Below are 19,142 nucleotides of genomic sequence, written 5' to 3' on the forward strand. Positions count from 1 at the left end.
ATGATTTAAAACTTAGCCATATCTAGAAGTAGATTGTTAACAATATAGATTATGCTTAAGTAACATATACTTGGAAGAAACTAAAACTTTTTATTGAATTATGCCTTGCTATAACAAAGGGAGTACATTTACGTTTTTTTTTTGACAAAAAAAAAAAATCCAACAAGATAAAAGGAATGAAGCATAAGTAGTACAGCATAGTAATGTCCTAGCTGCCAGTAGATGGTGGGGGGTTGTTTGTTGCTGGTGGTGGTGGTTTGGAGTGTTCAACCTCTTTCCCCTTGGACACCTCTTTTTCCTGAGTGGGTACCCTTGTAGGCTCTGAGGAGACCTTGGTGGTGCATCAACAGGTTGAGTAGTTGCAAGACCCTTGGTAGCAGGCTGGGTAGCTACAGGAGCCTTGACAGCAAGTTGAGTAGTTGAAAGAGCTTTAGGAGTAGTGGATGCTTGGGCAGCTGGCAAGGCTGCAATTCGCAGTGCTAGAGGGTAGAAAGTGTTCTCTGTTTTCCTTAAGTCTGAGGAAGCCTCCACTTTGGCCATGTTCAAGGCTTCAATCCATACCTGAAGACAATACTTGTGGCAGAATCCTGTGACCTGGGCCTTGAGAGCATCCTCTATCTCTTTCACTCCAACATCATACCCAGATTGCTTGGCCTGAGCAATGGCCTCCTCTTTCTTCTCTAGCTCTTTTTTTCTGAGCTTTAATTTGCTTTTCAGCCTTGCAAAGTTGTTGACACTGATCCTCAGCCTGCTTCTCAACACCAGCCAAAGCAGCTTCAACACTTTTCCTTTCTCTATTTGCCTCGGTTAGTTTTGTGCCAAGGTCTTTAATTTTCTTTTTGGCCACAACTAGAGTCTTAATAGCAGATATTCGATGTGCCTCTTCGTCTTTCAACTGGGCATAAGCTTGATCCAACCACTTCTCAGCAACGTTTGTCGTTTGAATTGCCTAAAAGAAAGTAATAGTGTGAGGAATGGCTTGGAAGTAAAATCTTTGCAAAGTAAGGATATTTACAGATGGAGTTTAGAAAATAAGTAGGGGTGCATACCATGGCCAGGTCCTACTTTAGGGTTAGGAAGACCTCATGCTTTTTCAAGGTCCTCAGGTTGGCCATGTCTTGAGGTAAAAGCAGAGGCTGCTCTAGAGCATTGGCCATGTAGCCCACTTTTTTCTTCTAAAAGTCTCTAATGGAAGAGTCCAAAGGGAGGGGAGTTCCATCCAACGCAAGTGAAGGGTTCTAAATCGGAACCCTAGGGCAGCGCTCAAAGACCATCTTCATGCTCGAGCCCTCTGCCATGTTTTTTCTCTGTACAACTTTAGTAGCTTTTGCACCTTTCTAGGGCTCGAGGTCTTTAGCGGGAACAACTGTTGGAAAAATACATGTTTGTATCACATACAAAACATATGCATCGGAAAATTAATGGATCTACTTCATTCGTAATTGATAACATGTACTATGTAAGTTTTAGAATTTAAGAACAAGAAAACATACCTTGGTGCGGTGAAATTCAAAACAAAAATTAGAAGTATCAACTAGACTAGCAACCTTGGTGGGTGGTATATTATATCCAGCTTTAAAAGCTTCTATGCCCTCGGGAGTATCAACTAGACTAGCAAACCTACCCATTTGAGAATTGGAGGGAAAGATTGTTAAAGAATAAGAAGAATAGGCCAAGGAAGAATAGGAACCTAAAATTAGTATATGAACTAAATGGTACTTATAGAGAAGTATAAAAGGAGCACCTTGGAATGCTTCTTTGAAAGTTTGAAGATTTAGGAGATGGAAGAAATGGACCCCTTGCTTCCTTTATATAGGAAGGCGTAGAGAGTAGGAAATTTCCCGCTTAAATTCCTATGGAAAATCTTCACCGTAGGATTCTCACACGCTAGGGGTGTGCATGAGTCGGGTTGAGAGGATTTTTTACCCAACCCACCATGGTGGATCAAAAAAAATTCAACTCAACCCAACCCAACCCAATCCATCACATAAGTCCAACCCAACCCAACCCACATGGGTCGGGTCAAACCCATGGGTTGGAAAATTTTTTTTATTTTATTATTATTATTATTATTATTATTATTATTAAATTGAGTAGAAAAAAAATATAAATATAAATATATTAAAAAATCTCAAAAATTATTATCAATATAGCTCCTTAAAGGCAAACAATACTAATGACTAAACAATAATAGTAATTTACTAGGGTTTGTGTGAACTAATTGGCTTTTATATAGGATAGGAAGAGCTATTTATTATAAATTTTTTTATTAATTATATAATATATTTTAAATATATATATATATGTTAAATATATATAAAATATATGGGTGAGTCGGGTTGGGTTTGGCGGGTTTGAAATTTTATGGCCTAAACCCAACCCAACCTGCTATCAAATTTTTTTTTGTAACCCAACTTAATCCACCAAGGCCTAAAAACCGACCCAACCCAACCCAACCCGCCTAGAGAATACTTTTCAAAAGGCAACCATTCTTTTGAGGATAAGTTTCAGGAAAAGGAGACAACAGTAAACTAAGAAATATTTGAGAAGAAGGCTGCTACCACCACATTAAATGCTTTGCACCTAACCAACTGGCTGCATTTATGTGAAAATGACATCTAAACAGTGATATTTTAGCTTACAGCTACTCACAAAGCTTTTAGGAGGTTTTTGATGGGAGAAGCATCCAAAAAATTGCTTACAAAATCAACAAGTGAAAGGTGGAGATGAAGGATGGAAGAACTATATAAGGAAATTGCCTTTATAAAAAATGGGCATGGAATGTGAGAGAGAGAAAGAAAGAAAAAGAGAAAGAACACCTTGTATTGAAATAACTTGAGTAAATATAAACACATTTCACCCTTGGACTTGATCGAGAAGAGTTTTCCTTATTATTGCATTTGTCTTCTTGGCTTGAATCCTAACAGTAAAAGTCTACACTTGATTTACTGAGCCGCTCTCTTATATAGTCCACTCTCTAACAAATATATTGTGTTGGGCTTGTTGGGCCATCATCCATTATTGGTGGGTTGATGGTCAAACTCTGGTCTTTACAATTTACTTATTCAAAAAAGAGAATTTTTTTTTTATTAAAAAAAAAAAACCTTTTATTTTTTTGAGAAAAAAAAAAGAAAAAAGGAATGAATAAGAAAATTATAAAAGGTTCATTCCACTTTGAACTCCTAATCGAGATGATAATTAAGCTCAGCTGCTTATAAAAACTTGGAATGGTGTAAAACCCTGAATAGAGAAGTGAAGTGAGTGAGAGGCTCACTAACTTGCATTTGCATCTGCATTTGCAAGAATAATGTCCCTCGTACTTCGTCACTGTCACAGCAGAAGTAGAACCTTCATCCTCACTCGCCACCTCTCCTCTAAACCCTCTTCCACCAAAGTCCCTCTCTTATACAAACCAGAACACGACGACCAAACCGACACCGTAACCCTTCAGCTCCTCTCGTGGGGCAAAGGCGCCTCCGGCCAACTCGGCGGCGGCATTGAAGAAATCCGCCTTTACCCAACTCCAGTCGCCAATCTCATCGTCTCTCAATCCTCATTCGCTCTCTCTCCAACACCGGGCCGCCGTGTCTCCTCCACAAATCCATTTGGGGAAGTGGGTCTTTCTTGTGGGCTGTTCCACTCTTCCTTGCTCGTTAATGGCAAGCTCTGGATTTGGGGAAAAGGGGACGGTGGCCGCCTCGGGTTTGGCCACGAGAATCCGCTTTTTGTGCCCACTTTGAACCCCCATTTGGATTCTGTTCGGTCTGTTGCTCTTGGTGGGGTTCATTCTGTTGCTCTCACCTCCCTTGGAGAGGTCTTCACTTGGTGTGTACAGATAAAAATACCCTTTTCTTAGAATTTCTGTTTGGCATTTCTGTTCTGATTTTATTGGTGGGGTTTACGTTAGATGTTGATTTGACTATACTGTTTATATGAGTGTAATGTGGTAATGATTGACATATTTGCCAGTGTATAAGGCATTGCAATTTCATGTTTAGGTAATGTTATTGCAGACTATTTGAGAACCATTTGAAAACTTAAAGTGGCGTTAATACGCTGTTGGCCTCTAAAATTTAGCACGATTCTAGTGCCAAAACTGACATGTTATTGCTTTAACTTTGTTAGGGACTAAAAGTGATCACTTTAAACTACAGGGGTTAAATCACTCATGTGCTAAAGTAGTTTAGGGATCAACAGTGTATTTTGGTCAATTTGTAAACTTTGCCTATGTTATTGTGAGTAATGTGTTTGATTTTACGAAATTAGATTTGAAACTGCCCTGATATTTGATGAGTCTACCTTACTGATTCAATTCTTGCATAACACAGAAAGGCTGCATCATGGAAATATGTAGAATCGTATTGCACTTGTGGTTGAGTAGGCATTGTGAAAGGTGGTTGGCTAATACAAGGGCTTATTGTGAATCTTTAGTATCAAATTGGAGAAACTTTGAAAGAAATTTGTTAACGAAGAGGTTATGCAGAGAAATCAAATGAGAGAAATCAATGAACCAAGTTACTGATTGATTTCAATGTATTAGACTGACTGACGTACATTGCTATTTATGCAAGAAGATCTGGAACTGAATTCTAACAGCTAACTGAACCCAACAGCTATAACAGCGTTATAACAGAAATTTAACTAACCAGCAACAGATAACCAACTATTGACAACCATTAACAAGCTTCACGACTAACATTAGGTTCAGTGACCTTTAAATGTTCTATTTTATTCCCGTTGTCGTTTGTGTTCATCATAGGTTTGACAACACTGCAACTGATTGACATGATAATATTGTACTTGTAGTCATTACTGTAATTTGAATACTCTTTGACTATATTGGGATTGCTTTCTTGACTTAAACTTGCTGTTGGTCTGCATAACTTGATGATTTTACATTTAAACATGAAGTTTGCAGGGGTTATGGCGGCTTTGGTGCACTTGGACATTCGGTTTATCATAGGGAACTGTTTCCTAGATTGGTGGAAGGCTCTTGGTGTGGGAAAATACATCATATTGCAACCAGTGGGACACATACTGCTGCTATCACGGAATCAGGTCAGCTAAAAAAATTCTTTGGTTGTCTATTATTAATTAGTGATTTGTATGTTTTTATTAAAATAGTTTTTTATCTGAGGTTTTGGTTTGATATTTAAGGGAATTAATAATTTGGGAGTTTATGGCTGAGAGCATAGCCATATAATTTGGATGCTTTCTAGAATCGATGTTGAATCAATGAATGTGTTGCTCACCTTCTCATCACTTCTTCCGTTGGAAGAGTCTGTGAGAGTCTAAATTTCCAAGTTTCCAACAAAAAGTCAGCTTTTATGTATAAACAACAGCTTTGGGGAAAATTCTCACTATAGATAACCTTTGGAACCGGAGAATAGTTGTCCTAGATTGGTTCTGCATGTGCAAGAGGGATTAGGTAACTATTGTTCATTGATCATCTACTTCTCCATTGGCTAGAGAGCTTTGGTACATGGTTTTTTTCATTGATTGGGGTGTATTGGGTTATGCCTAAAGGTGTTGTGGAGCTTTTAGTAGTTCTTTTTATAAGGCAAGTTCAGCTTGTGTTGTAATGATGAGATTTGGATTATTTTATGGTTCCCCATTGCCTCATGTGGGGCCTTTGGCAGGAGAGGAATGCTTGGACCTTTGAGGGTTGACTGAAGCTTTTGTCCCTCAAGACTCTGTTTGAGTGGATTAATGCTTCAGGGATATTTTCTTTTACTGCTTTGCTTGATTTGATTAATTGATGTACTCTTAGCATTTAATTTTGGTATTCTGTTATACACTTCCTGTGTACATGATTGGTTCCCTTCTAGCTTTCTTCTAATGAAATTTTACTTGTAAAAAAAAAAAAGTATATATTGCCTAACATTGATTTATTGTTAGATGGATCACAAACTTTGTGTGCAAAGTCATTCGCACTCACATGCTATTACACTCTTACAACCATTCACATGATCACAAACACAGAAAATTAAATTGATGTACCAGTCATTAACCATACTCTCTTCTGACATGGATGAATTAGTGGTTCCCCCAGGATATATTCCTATCTAGGGAATATTTCAGATTTTTCCATGTTGGGAGACTGTATTTGAATTTATGAGATGTAATTCTGTTGAGTATCTTATTGAAGACATATAAAAGGTGTCCTAAGACTTTTAATTAGTTTTAAGTGTTAGGGGTATTTTAGTAATTTTATGTTTTCTGGAATGGGCTGTGTTATTAGTCCATTGGGTTATATTTTAGTTTAGTTATTTAATTTGGGTTTAGTATTAAAGCCCAAGGAGTCCAAGTCTAAGTCTTATTAGGGTTTTAGAAATCCAAGTTCTACTAGGATTAGTTTTATTCTATTTTTTTTTTTTAATAAGTAATAAAGATTCATTGATAATAAAAAGAGAGGGACATTACACCCAAGTACATAGGAAGTATACTAGGGGAACAAATAAAAAACGAACATTACAAAAGTCAAGTAAATTCAAAAGAGAAGAAAAAGGTTGATTTCTCCACACAGAGAACCATTCAAGTAATGTTCGGAAAAATAGAAGCTTGAGATCAGGTATGAAACTCTCATTGTCTTTAAAACATCTACTATTTCTCTCATTCCAAATACACCACTTCAAACAATGAGGAATGGCCTTCCAAATATCCCTATTATGATGGCGACCAAAACGACCTTGCCAGCAAGCCAAAAGCCCAACAACAGACCTAGGCATAACCCAACAAACTCCAAATAAATTGAAAACCATATCCCACAACTCCAAAGCAACCGGGCAATGGAGGAAAAGATGGTCAACACTTTCACTATTGCACTTGCACATGTAACACCAATCCAAAATGCAAACTATTCATTTCCTTAAGTTGTCAATTGTCAGACATTTCTCCAAGGCTATGGTCCATACAAGGAAGGCCACTCTAGAGGAAATCTTCTGCTTTCAAATGCTTTTCTAAGCGAAAAACTGCTCACTATGGCCAACTAGGAGATAGTAGTAAGCACTAACTGTGAACCCCTTACTTTTACAAGGCAGCCAACAACTCTTATCCTCCCCAGTCCCCTTTACGGGAGTGCTATAAATGGTATTGATGAAGCTCCTAAAAGCTTCCAATTAACGATTATGCACCTCTCTACAAAACTGTAACTCCCAATGGAGGATTCCATTGGTGTGCTTCATTAGATCCGCCACACTTGCCTCTTTGCTACGGCAAATCCTATATAATTCTGGATAGCGGTTTGCGAGAGAAGAAGTTTCACACCAACGATCAAGCCAAAACTGCACTTTTGATCCATCTCCAATTTCAAACATAATAAAACGAGATAAATAGTGCCACCCCCGTCTAATATTTTTCCACAAATTGACACCATATGGACCAGTGCAAGAACTAGAACACCAACCACCCCAATCACAACCATACTTCGCCTCTATCACTTGACGCCAAAGAACATCCCTTTCTTGCCCAAATCTCCATAACCACTTCCCTAATAAAGTAGCATTGAAAGATCTCAAGTTCCTAATCCCCAACCCACTTGAAGAAAGCGGAGTACACACCGTAGACCAATCAACCAGGTGAAACTTGGGCTCGTCTCCTAGACCACCCCATAGAAAGTCCCGCTGAAGTCTAGCAATACGATTGGCCACAGAAGTAGGAATAGGGAATAAGGAAAGAAAATATTTAGGAAGATTAGAGAGAGTGCTTTTAATTAAAGTGACTCTACCTCCCTTGGATAAATATAATTTTTTCCAACCTGCTAATTTTCTTTCCATCCTCTCAAGAATAGAATTCCATATTGAGTTGTCCTTAAATTTTGCCCCCAAAGGAAGATCCAAGTATTTCATTGGGAGGGACCCTTGCTTGCAGCCTAAGACAGCCACCAAAAGATCTATGTCATGAACTGTCCCCATGGCCACCAGCTCAGACTTACCCAAATTTACCTTCAGACCTGACACAGCCTCAAACCAAATAAGCACCATACGGAGAATCAGCATATGATCAATATCAGCATCACAAAAAATTAGAGTGTCATCAGCGAAAAGGAGATGGGAAACCATCAAGGGTCTTCTGGCAGAAACACCTACACTAAAGCCTGACAAACGACCTTCATGGATAGCCTTATCCAACATTCTACCAACGGCTTCCATAACCAACACAAATAACAAAGGGGACAAACGACCTTAGTTTTATTCTTCTATTGAAAGAGTTGTAGTGTTTTCTATTGAGGCGGAGATTAATAATATTTTCAGATTTTTAGAGCTATAAACTTGTTATGGCTTGTGTGATGCAGACTTCTATTAGGTGTGACGCCAAGGAATCCTAGGAGTGATTCTTAGGAATTTATATTTATTTACTGTTTGCGGTTAGTATTCAAAGTACTGTTCACAGCAACCAAAATCTTGATTTCACCTTTGTTTTCATTCCTAAAACCCTATTAAACCTTGTTCCTCCTTGTCCTACGTCAGTTTGGTATTAGAGCCAGGTTTTATTTTGGTTGCTACTATTGCTACACCAGAATTTTTAGCTTCTAGATCTTTTCCTTCAATAACTTTTGGCTTTGACATTTTAAATTTATCCATCTTGGCTAAGGTCATAGGTTCACAGTAACCAAAATCTTGATTTTCACCTTTGTTTTCATTCCTAAAACCCATTAAACCTTGTTCCTCCTTGTCCTACATCAGTTTGGTATTAGAGCCAGGTTTTATTTTGGTAGCTACTGTTGCTACACCAGAATTTTTAGCTTCTAGATCTTTTCCTTCAATAACTTTTGTCTTTGATACTTTAAATTTATCCATCTCAGCTAAGGTCATAGGTTTCAAGACAACCTCCATCTCACCAACCATTAGAGCGTAGGTGTTTTCTTTCCCATTATGTTTGACATTTTGATCAAAGAGCCAAGGTTGACTAAGAAGGATATGGGTAACTTGCATAGGAATTATATCACAAATGATAGAATCACTATAAATACCACAAGAAAAAGAAACAAGGCATCTCTAAGTTACCAGAATAGAGGTGCTATCTATCCAAGCCACTTAGTATGGTTGAGGATGAGGTTCAACCGGAAGCTTAAAGCGTTCAATTGTGGAAGATAACACAACATTCATGCAACTTCCCCCAACAATAATAAGTTTCTTTGCTTGGTTTCCACAATGAACCAACATCTGAAAAATTGAATTTCTCCTCCAATCCTCTTCCTCTACTTTAGAGGCTGCTAAAATACGTCTCACTAAAGAAACAAGAGAAGTATCCTCCTCATCCTTCTCCAAGTCATTTGTAGCAAAAGCTCCATAATCAAATGCATCCTTCTAATAATCTTCATCTTGCTCATAATCACTCAATTTTCCCTAAACGATCTCCTTGATCGTGTAAACATGTTGCCAATCCTTGCTTTAATACCTAACTGACATAGGACAAGGGGAACAAGGTTTAATAGGGTTTTAGGAATGAAAACAAAGGTGAGAATTAAGATTTGGGTTGCTGTGAACAGTGCTGTGAATAGTATCCGTAAACAGTAAATAAAGATAAATTCCTAAGAATCATTTCTAGGATTCCTTACCATCACACCTAGAGTAGTCTGCATCATACTAAACGTAACAAGCTTATAGCTCTAAAAATTTGAAAATATTATTATTCTCCACCTCAATAGAAAATACTACAACTCTTTAAATAGAAGACTAAAACTAATCCTAGTAGAACTCGGATTTCTTAAAACCCTAATAAAACTTGGACTTGGAGTCCTTGGGCTTTAATATTGAACCCAAATTAAATAACTAAACTTATATAAAACCCAATGGACTAATAACAGTCACAGCCCACTCCAAAATATTAAGAAATTACAGAATTTCCCTTGATACATAAAATCAAATAAAATATAATAAATCCTTCTCACTGCCTCCTGCCTCATTCTCCCTTGGTTGGAGAAAACTTGACCTCGAATTTTGAAGTGTTGAAGTAAAAAGAATCTTGGATTCTTGAAGTACATCATTTTCTTTTTTTTCTTCATTTGTGGCAGCAATGATTATAATGATACACCCACCAATACAATTGACCCATTAAACTTTTCAGGAATGTCAAAATCAATATCTTGAAATGTTGTAGGCAATAGAACACTGCTTTGGCAGGCAACATGAAGTTGGTAATAAGATGCTTCGAGTGTTGTAGTCTTCACTTCTGCCTTGTAATTTTGATATGCTGCCTTTTCAATTTCAACTACTTCATCAACAGTTTCCATCTCTTTCAATTCTTGTTGCATTACTTCAAGCTTTCCTTGATCACTTGCATCTATCTTCAACTCAGCATCTCCTATGTTGCTCACTAGACAACTTGTACCTTTGATAAAGTCTGTAGAGTACTCATGCATAGGACATAAGGGCTTTGATAAATCTTCCAAAAAAAAATCAGTGCAATCTTTGGAAAAATCTGCTGGAATTTGAGGCACTCTTAACATAGGGTTTTCTTTGATGTTTCCTTTCATATTTATTTTGCAAACATGTTTTGCATGAACTTGGTATCTGGTCCTATTTTCCAACAAACTACTAGAATTGCCGCTCTCCACAGTTGTCAGTCCCTCACCAATCATCCCACCACCATCAGGGTAGTTAACAAAAATCCAGACCACTAGATGACTTAGCTCACAGTGGAGTACTTACCCTATGAAATCAGAAGAAAACCATATCACATCCTGATGCCACACAAATTTTTTGCCACCACCAAAGCTACTGCTGCCTCCAAACAAAGAGAGAAGCCCATCACCACCCCCTTGAAGCCCATCACTCCTCTTCGGGTTGAATCTTAGCGAAAAAAACTTCCAAAGTCAACCAGCAACCCCCTAATCCATCCATATATTAACTAATAGTGTAAACATTTGACTTTTTTTGTTGACCACTCCTCATTGTGCCATGTGGCTACATAAATTTATGCCACACCCCTACATTTTAAAACACCCAAAAAAGGTGCCTTATGTGAACCGTTTCAATGCTATTCTTAATACAGTTGGTTTTTCAGTTGCCTTACTTAAAGATACAACGTTCTGTCATAGTAGTTACATAATATCTTACAAACGGTTATTTCTGATCTCTTTCATTATCTATACTCTTCTCTCTCTCTCCCCTTCACTCTTAACATTTATTTCTTGTGGACACTTTTGAATCAATTTTTCCAAATAAGTGTTCCTCTATCCGCTGAATAATCTCGGAACCTGTACTTTTTGCCAAGTGCCAAATCAAGTTCAAAGGTCTTCACTTCTCATTTTACCATGCTTTTTTACCCTTCTGAATTCTGATCATTATAGAATAAAATATCTCATAAAATAAAATGTCAAATTATGCCCGTACAAAATCCAAACCAACGGCAATGGATACAATTAAGAGACAATTTTTTTTTTCTTCTTTTCTTTTGGCTTTTTTCTGTCACTACCTGTTTCTACTTAGACTGATAGTGATCTACAAAACTTTTCAAAAGAACATATACAAATTTGGCTCCCCAAACTCTCCCTATGATTTTATTTATTTATTTATTATTTTTTTTAAGATAAGATTCCCATCCTATATAGTGACAAAATTTGTATATCCCACACACACAAAAAAAAAAAAAAAATGGGCATTCAAAAAAACTAGGATGAATACAAAATATTTTTGAACAATTATCTCAAAAAAAGGGGCTTCAGTTTTGCCTCTTCGTCATTTAAAAAAAGAAAAAAAAACTTACATTAGAGACTTGGAGTTGACCATGAAAGGAGACTCATTTCTTGCTCTCTCTCTCTCTCTCTCTCTTTGACTCCTTAGTATTCAGCATCTAGACTTACTATTTCGTTTGGCTCTTCTTCTTCTTCTTCTTCTTTGTCCTTTTTACAGTTTTTTACTTAAGATTCTCTAAGTACATGGTTTCTTTTTACTCGTTACAATTTGCTAGATAGCTCTAACTCCTACCACATGTGTGTCTCACGTGTTCTGGTCACCATCTATCACCCACTTCAATGTATTTACTATTTTATTTGTTAATTAACCATTTCATTAGTTTTTTAAGGACAATAACATTTCATTCGTTTCTTTTTGTTTCCAAAATGTGAATTATGACACTTGATGTGGTTTTCTTTGTTTGCTTGAAAAACACTTCTTGCTTGCAAAACACTTTTTGCTATTTATACAATCTTTTTTGGCTCTTTACCCCACTCTTTTTTTTTGGACCAACTTATTTTTACTCCCACCTATCACCAAAATAACTTTAATTATTTACTACAAATTCCAGTTAACTCAACTGGTAAAGTTTTTGATAGTTGAATAAAAGATCTGTGTTAAGTTTAAAGGCTACTATCGAGTTTGGATTAATTTATACCTCACTCTTTTCTTAGCATTTAAAAGAAAATGGTTCGAGTTGTGGGGTTAGCAATATGTTGTAATTATTTCTAAAAAAAATTACTAATAACCTCACTCTTTTCTTAGAGTAAATTTTTTTAAAAAAATCAGTAATAAAGAATTTTAAATTAAATTACGTTTTACTTATGTCTATTAAACAAAAATAAATAAATATTCAGTATAAAATCATTAATTGGATCATTTCTACACTATTATTAATATACATTATTCATATATACCTTTCTCTCTTTATAATTATGACTATCGCATTCATTTGATTGAAAAACCATAGTTTAGCTTAGATTTTCTAATTTTCATTCTTTTGATGTTATTCTACTTTAACCTTTGCATTCTGAATATGTGAAAGCAGCCATGGGGTCTTGGGTTTTGTTCAATCAATTTAATGATGTTTTGGTACATATCCTGAAAGCTTCATTTCTAAACTTTTTAAATAACTCAATAAAATTTGGATTAAAGAGGAGTAACTGGAAAAAAAATTAGAGCATTTAGCAATAGTAATACTAATTATGGTTGGTTTTCATATGAGCTGCTACATTAATATTTCTTTTTTAGTTTTATTTCATCTATGAAGTGCATATGTACCCGTATAAAGGTCTATAAGTATTTAATTGCATCGTTTATCTTGAGAATTCCTAATAGGACTTCTCTTAAAGCTTTTTTTCATTTTTCACAGCCAATATTATGTTTATTTCAATTCAAGACAAACATAATTACATTATGTATCTATGCAAAGTTTTTCCGTGCACTGCACGGGTTTGCAACTAGTATATATACACACGCACGCACGCACGCACGCACGCACACACTCACACTTAAAAAAAATCCTCAGAAAACCTGCACCCTGAATGCATCAAATAAGCCACCGTGGAACCCCTTGTCAGTGGCCCATCATCACTAAGGTTAACCTGACCTAAGATCAGATCACCCATACCCGAAACCCTCAGAATACTTTCCTTTTTGATGTATTCCTAGAAGCCCAATAAAAAAAATGCCCCATGAACTGTTTTGGAATGATAATTTTCTTATGAGATTTTTTCTCTTTTGAATGGTGGTTACTTAGCATACTTAGGTGGTGAAGGCTAGGGTTATTTTTTTCCCTTTCTTTTTTTGAAAACATGCTCTGCATCAATTAATTTTGAATTAGAAGTGGTTTTGGTAGGTTTTATTGTTATATATTTACTTGCAATATATCCATTTAATGTTCTTTTGGATTTAGGGGAACTCTATACTTGGGGTAGAGATGAAGGGGATGGTAGATTGGGCCTTGGTCCTAACCGGGGCCCAAATGAAGGAGGTGGACTCAGTATTCCTTCCAAAGTAAAAGAGTTACCTATACCCATGACTGCTGTTTTCTGTGGGGGTTTTTTCACAATGGCGCTGACTGAGCAGGGACAACTTTGGAATTGGGGAGGTGAGAATATAAGTTCTTTTTCTGTGTATTTTTACTCTCTCTATGACAATTCTTCTAGGTTTATGTGTGTGTGTTCTTTTGGGTTCTAAAAGTAGTGAAATAAATGATCGAAATGTAGTGATCTCAACGAAAAAAAGCCTTAATTCCTGCAGCAGTGTTTTTTTAAATTTTTTTTTTTTATATTATAAATTTTTAATTTTATATATATATATATATATATATATTTTTTATGATAGGTATATAGTAGGGAAAGGGAAAGTGGAGATTGAATCACAGACATGGGGCACCACAAAGGATTGAAATCATGTCTATAGCTGTGTTCTTAAACATATATCATTCTGTCACCATGTAGTTCTGCCCAATGCTTCCATACCAACCACAAATGTTAAAGGGAAAAGTGGACCCTTGATGTAACCTCCAACTACTATAGAAAAAAACCTGTGGGTGTACTAGTAGTTACTAGCACAAAATATTTGACTATAAAGATACAAAAATATATCCATTGTTTCCATATTTCCCCAAAACCACACCGTTGAAGCAAGTGAATCAAGCAGCCCAATTAACATTGTCATAAGCCTTTTCCACACCAAGTTTACATAAGATCCCCAACCTACAAGACCACAAACCACTATCCTGTTACTCATTGGCTATAAGGACAAATCAAACATTTGTCTCCCCTGAATGAAGGGGTTCTATGTATTAGACACAATCTCGCCCAGCACACCTTTTAACCTATTTGCTAGCACATTTGCCAAAATCTTATAGACACTACCCACAAGACTAATTGCAAATATCTTTCACTTCAAGTGCTCCCACCTTTTTAGGAATTAATGCCACAGAAAGTAGGATTTAAGATTTTTTTAAACATACATCTTTCATGGAATTCATAACATCAACAAGTTTGAAAAAAAGCAATTGTGAACCCATTTTGACCTGGGGCATTGTCTCCATTTATACTCCTAAGAAGACTAGTAAACTGAAAGCATGATAAGGTAATAAACTAAAATGATAACTTGGACTGACAGAAAATAAACCTAAGATACTTAGAATCTAGTAATTAATTCTAGACTCAAGTAAATCACCAAAATACCTCTAATTTACTGGAATTGTCGAAATTACAGTTATTCCGTTGAATACAGAACTGAAAATTATTTATTAAATAAAAATCAAACAAAAAACTGTTTTGACTAATTATAACTTGACCTTTAGAACCTTACCTTTTTTGGTTTAATTGGATTCCACATGTTGTTCTGATAAAATAAATCTTGGATGGATGGCTTTGCGAAGTAACAAAATTAATCTTCCATGGCTGCTTTATAGGAGAGAGAACAAGAGTATGAAAAAGACTGCCTGAAATTATTTATTCACTTTCACGAGTAAAAATTATTCAAATAAGTAGCATCTTTTGGTTGTTCTCACAGCAAACTCCAACTTCGAGCTTGGAAGAGGTGATAAGGTTGGTGGTTGGAAACCCAAACCAATTCCTAGCCTTGAAGATGTTTGTGTCATTCAGGTAGCCAGTGGTGGATATCACTCCCTTGCATTAACTGGTAAAGTGATTACTTCATCTCGTGATTTTTGTGGAAAGTGTTTATATTTTTATATGTTACTTCTTATTATTAGTGATTTATATTGTATAATTTCAGATGATGGTAAAGTACTTTCTTGGGGCTATGGTAGACATGGTCAGTTGGGTCATTCTTCTATCCTAAATAAAAAAATACCTGTAATGATAGAGGCTTTATCTGATGAGCATGTTGTCTATATTGCTTGTGGAGGTTCATCTTCAGCAGCTGTAACTGGTAAGGCGAGGCTTGATTTCTTTGATAGCATCTTTACTTTCTTTTGATGAGTGTAAAATTTATTAAAAGGTGCCACAAGGTGCACAACCCAAGTACATAGGGAATATATAAAAACAACACATCAAAATATAAGGAAAAAAGAAAAAGGAGAAATAAGAATAAGCTCAGGCCCAAAAGTTGGGTAAAAAAAATTGAGTCAAATCACTAAAATTCACTAAAATGTAGAAGAATCCAAGGAAATTAAGTAGGATGTATCACAATAAATGAAACCGGGCCTTAGGGAAACACATTTTGTCTCTCCTACGGAGGTCTCCTTGCCATCAAATTTCCTCTTTTATTCTCCACTTAAAATTTTGGCGTCAAACAGACATAACAGAACTGTCTGAAAACTGAATCTTTGGACATGCAATACACTTGATGTGCAATGCAAAAAAGAGTTGTAGAATAAGAAGTTTTTTTGGGAGCTGACACACCCATGCTGAAAGAATTAAACCCAATTGTTAAGTTTGGAGCAGTCCACAGTACCTTGGGCATAAAATTGTAGTTTCTCATTGCACATTGTTTTGACTTGGGATTGAACTATTTTATATCTGTTATTTTTGTTGTATTATTTTAATTTATGTACCATATTTGAATAAGAGTGGTGTCATTGTTTATTTGAACAGATAAAGGGAAGTTGTACATGTGGGGGAATGCCAAAGATTCTCAGTTAGGAGTTCCTGGGCTTCCAGAGGTACAACCATCTCCTGTCGAAGTTAAGTTTTTAACAGAGGATGATGGCTTGGGACCCCCCAATGTGCTATCTGTTGCTGTAGGTGCGTCACATGCCATGTGTTTGGTTATGAGGTCAGCTTCGTTACAACAATAGTCTCTTGGCTGGGAGGTTCTCGCAAAATATGAAGTTTCAATAAATATGGAAAGAACCTTTTGCAACAGAGCGCAAGCAAGAGTGGAAATGTATTTGTAGATTTCTAATGTTGAGATAATTCAGAATGCTTTACATATGAGAGAAATACCGTGACGAGTTGAGGTGGATATTGGTTTCGTTATGCAAGAGGTTGCATCTCCTACGAATTGTATGTTGAGCTGCATCACAGGATATGGAAACTCGTGTGTCTCAGAATTATGCTGCAACTGACACAAAGAGATGCAAGCATAAGAAATCTAATGTTATTGCCGAATATTTTCTGTGGCATTATCTTTGCATACGGTGTTTTTGTTATGGGGTTTCTCCTTGGGTATTTTTCAAGGTTACCCGGAATTGGATGTTTTTGTTAACTTCAACTTTCATAGGCAAGTCAAAAAAATAAAAGGTAATGTCTTCAATTTTTGGGGTTTAGCACTATTATCAAGGTAATGTTTTCAATTTCAGCAAAAAAAGAGTAATGTCTTCAATAATAGAATGGAATGAAATTAGGGTAATACCTTCTGTAAGTGCACAGTTGCACCTGGACCCAAAAATAAATCTGGGCTTAGGCCCAATGAGCCTTAAACAATAAGATTTGTAGAGTGTGGATTTGAAATCTGGTTTGGGGGTACTGGACACTTGATAAGCAGGCTAGAATGTCACAATCTTTACAAATGATAAACAAATATGACAAGGGAACCTCTTCGGACGTAAACCGATGACGATTTGTATGTTGCTTCTCTTTTACACCAAAAATTACAGTTCTTAGTTTCCTTTTTTGCTACCCGACCGATCTCCCCTTTCCTTCTCCCTTCTCCTCTTAAATATATTCTTCTTCTTCTTTCATACATCCACGTGTCACCCAAATCTTCTTCTTTTTTCTCCCCCTTCCACCACCTTCTTGAAGTCTTTAAATAGTAATAGGAAAATTCAATTCTACTGTTCAGGGGTCACTTCTCCATTAATGCGGCCAGGAAGGTAGGTGCGGGGTCTTTAATGTGGAGGTAGCAGCTTTTTTCTCAGATATTTCTATCACACCGTTGCCTCTAGAGGGTACTTAGATCCCCCTTTTACCCAATAGTTCTTCCAAAACTCTGCCTTTAATCTTCTTGACGAATTCCAGGATGTTTGCCGAACCCGTCCGAGGAGACATTCATCCTCGGATGGTTTCTTGGATGTTTGTAGTGTAGGCTGACCCATGGGCTTAGGAGCCCAATGACAAAAACAAGCTGGCACCAACTGATCAAGCTCACCACCCATTTGTTTATTTTATAAATCTTACCCCCCATAATAGCCCCTCAAAACTTTATTTTTCCCCCCATCCGAAGAGAAAAATAGAGTTTTGATCCGACCAAAATACCTCCCACGCGTTTCATACATTGCCACGCGTGTGGGAGTCCTTTCGTTCCCTAGAAAATGCTGTCTGGCGCTTCGAATCGCGGAATGCGCGCATTTATAGCCGCAAGTTACACCCTGTTCCCCACATTCAACGGTGAGATGAACATCTAACGGTCCAGGTTGCTCCGTGAAAATTTGCACGGGACAAATCCACTTTCGAGGCCGCCTCTCGCACGTCAAAACGCTTGGAAATCCGCGCCTTCATTCATTTCTTCAGAATTCAATCACATCAAAGTATCAGACATCGCCTTTTCTCTCCAAAAATTCTTGGAAACTCGCATAACCAAACCTTGTAAGTTCTTGCTTTCTTTGCTCCTTTCTTCTCGGATTCTGTCCTCGGCTCCCTTCTTAACTACTTTTCCTCTCAAAACTTGCCTTTTCTTTTCTCCTAGATGGGTAGGTTTAAGTGCTTAGTAGATACCGCCGCTGGGATGAAAGGTTTTAGGGCCAAATACCAGATTCCTAGTGACGTAGGCCTAAAATACTGCCCAGCAGAAGCCGTAGGTGGTGCTAGGAAAACGAGAGAGGTAATCATCCCTATGATTGCCTTCATAGAAGGTGGGATGACTCTCCCTATGAGAAGTGTAACTAGGGAATACCTTCGCAATCATAGGTTATGCCCAGATCAGTGCGTACCGAATGTGTTTAGGGTCTTGGGTAGTGTGGATGCTCTGGATGAGCAAATGGGCCTAACCTAACGTGGCACGATGTTGCCTTCATGTATGAATGCCACAAACTCAAGAATGTAGGGTATTACATCAAGTCGCGGTCTAGTATAGTTAGGTTGATCTCCTGTTTGCCTAAGTCCAACAAAGGCATGAAGGACGACTACCTCATCGCCTCAGGCAATTGGCACGACAACCCTCACTACTCGGTCGTATGGGGAGACCTAGGTGTGACTCCTTAGGAGTTAGTTTTCCTACCTCGTGATTCGATCTCATCACCTTTTAATGCCTCATTTCTTGTTGTACACTATTGTTTCCGATTTTCACATTCACCACATATCTGACCATGTTTGTATCCTTGGGTGTCCTTTTTCACAGATAAACAGCACGTACGCCCACGCTTGAGCCATTGCAATGTCACCAACCTAAACCGCATTCTCTGCTTAGAAGTTTTTATGAGTGAAGACTTACAAGTAAGGGCGGCTCATTTGATACTAGGATACGACCCCCTATCCTCGGACTTCCAAGAGATAGAAAACGCAATTATTGCGGGGGATAGGCGACGCAGGAGGATAAACGTAG

General features: G+C 37.1%; 1 protein-coding gene across 1 annotated transcript; it reads left to right on the forward strand.

Annotated features, from left to right (window-relative positions):
• The first annotated feature begins 3,185 nt into the window (after positions 1–3,185).
• LOC142614661 (RCC1 domain-containing protein RUG3, mitochondrial) lies at positions 3,186–16,929 on the forward strand. Its single transcript, XM_075787219.1, has 6 exons — positions 3,186–3,825; positions 4,919–5,058; positions 13,594–13,788; positions 15,210–15,338; positions 15,435–15,590; positions 16,256–16,929. Exons 1-6 carry the CDS (start codon positions 3,308–3,310, stop codon positions 16,456–16,458), a joined length of 1,341 nt encoding a protein of 446 aa, XP_075643334.1. The 5' UTR covers positions 3,186–3,307; the 3' UTR covers positions 16,459–16,929.
• Positions 16,930–19,142: the final 2,213 nt, after the last annotated feature.

Source organism: Castanea sativa, chromosome 11 (assembly GCF_040712315.1).
Source record: "Castanea sativa cultivar Marrone di Chiusa Pesio chromosome 11, ASM4071231v1".
Classification (NCBI taxonomy): Eukaryota; Viridiplantae; Streptophyta; class Magnoliopsida; order Fagales; family Fagaceae; genus Castanea; species Castanea sativa.

What these genes read in the sequence shown, in the direction of transcription:
- LOC142614661 (XM_075787219.1), top strand. Translation starts at nt 3,308, where the DNA reads ATGTCCCTCGTACTTCGTCACTGTCACAGCAGAAGTAGAACCTTCATC. An exon ending in CTTGGAGAGGTCTTCACTTG is followed by an intron (nt 3,826 to 4,918) that starts GTGTGTACAGAT and finishes TGAAGTTTGCAG; the next exon opens with GGGTTATGGCGGCTTTGGTG. An exon ending in TGCTGCTATCACGGAATCAG is followed by an intron (nt 5,059 to 13,593) that starts GTCAGCTAAAAA and finishes TTTTGGATTTAG; the next exon opens with GGGAACTCTATACTTGGGGT.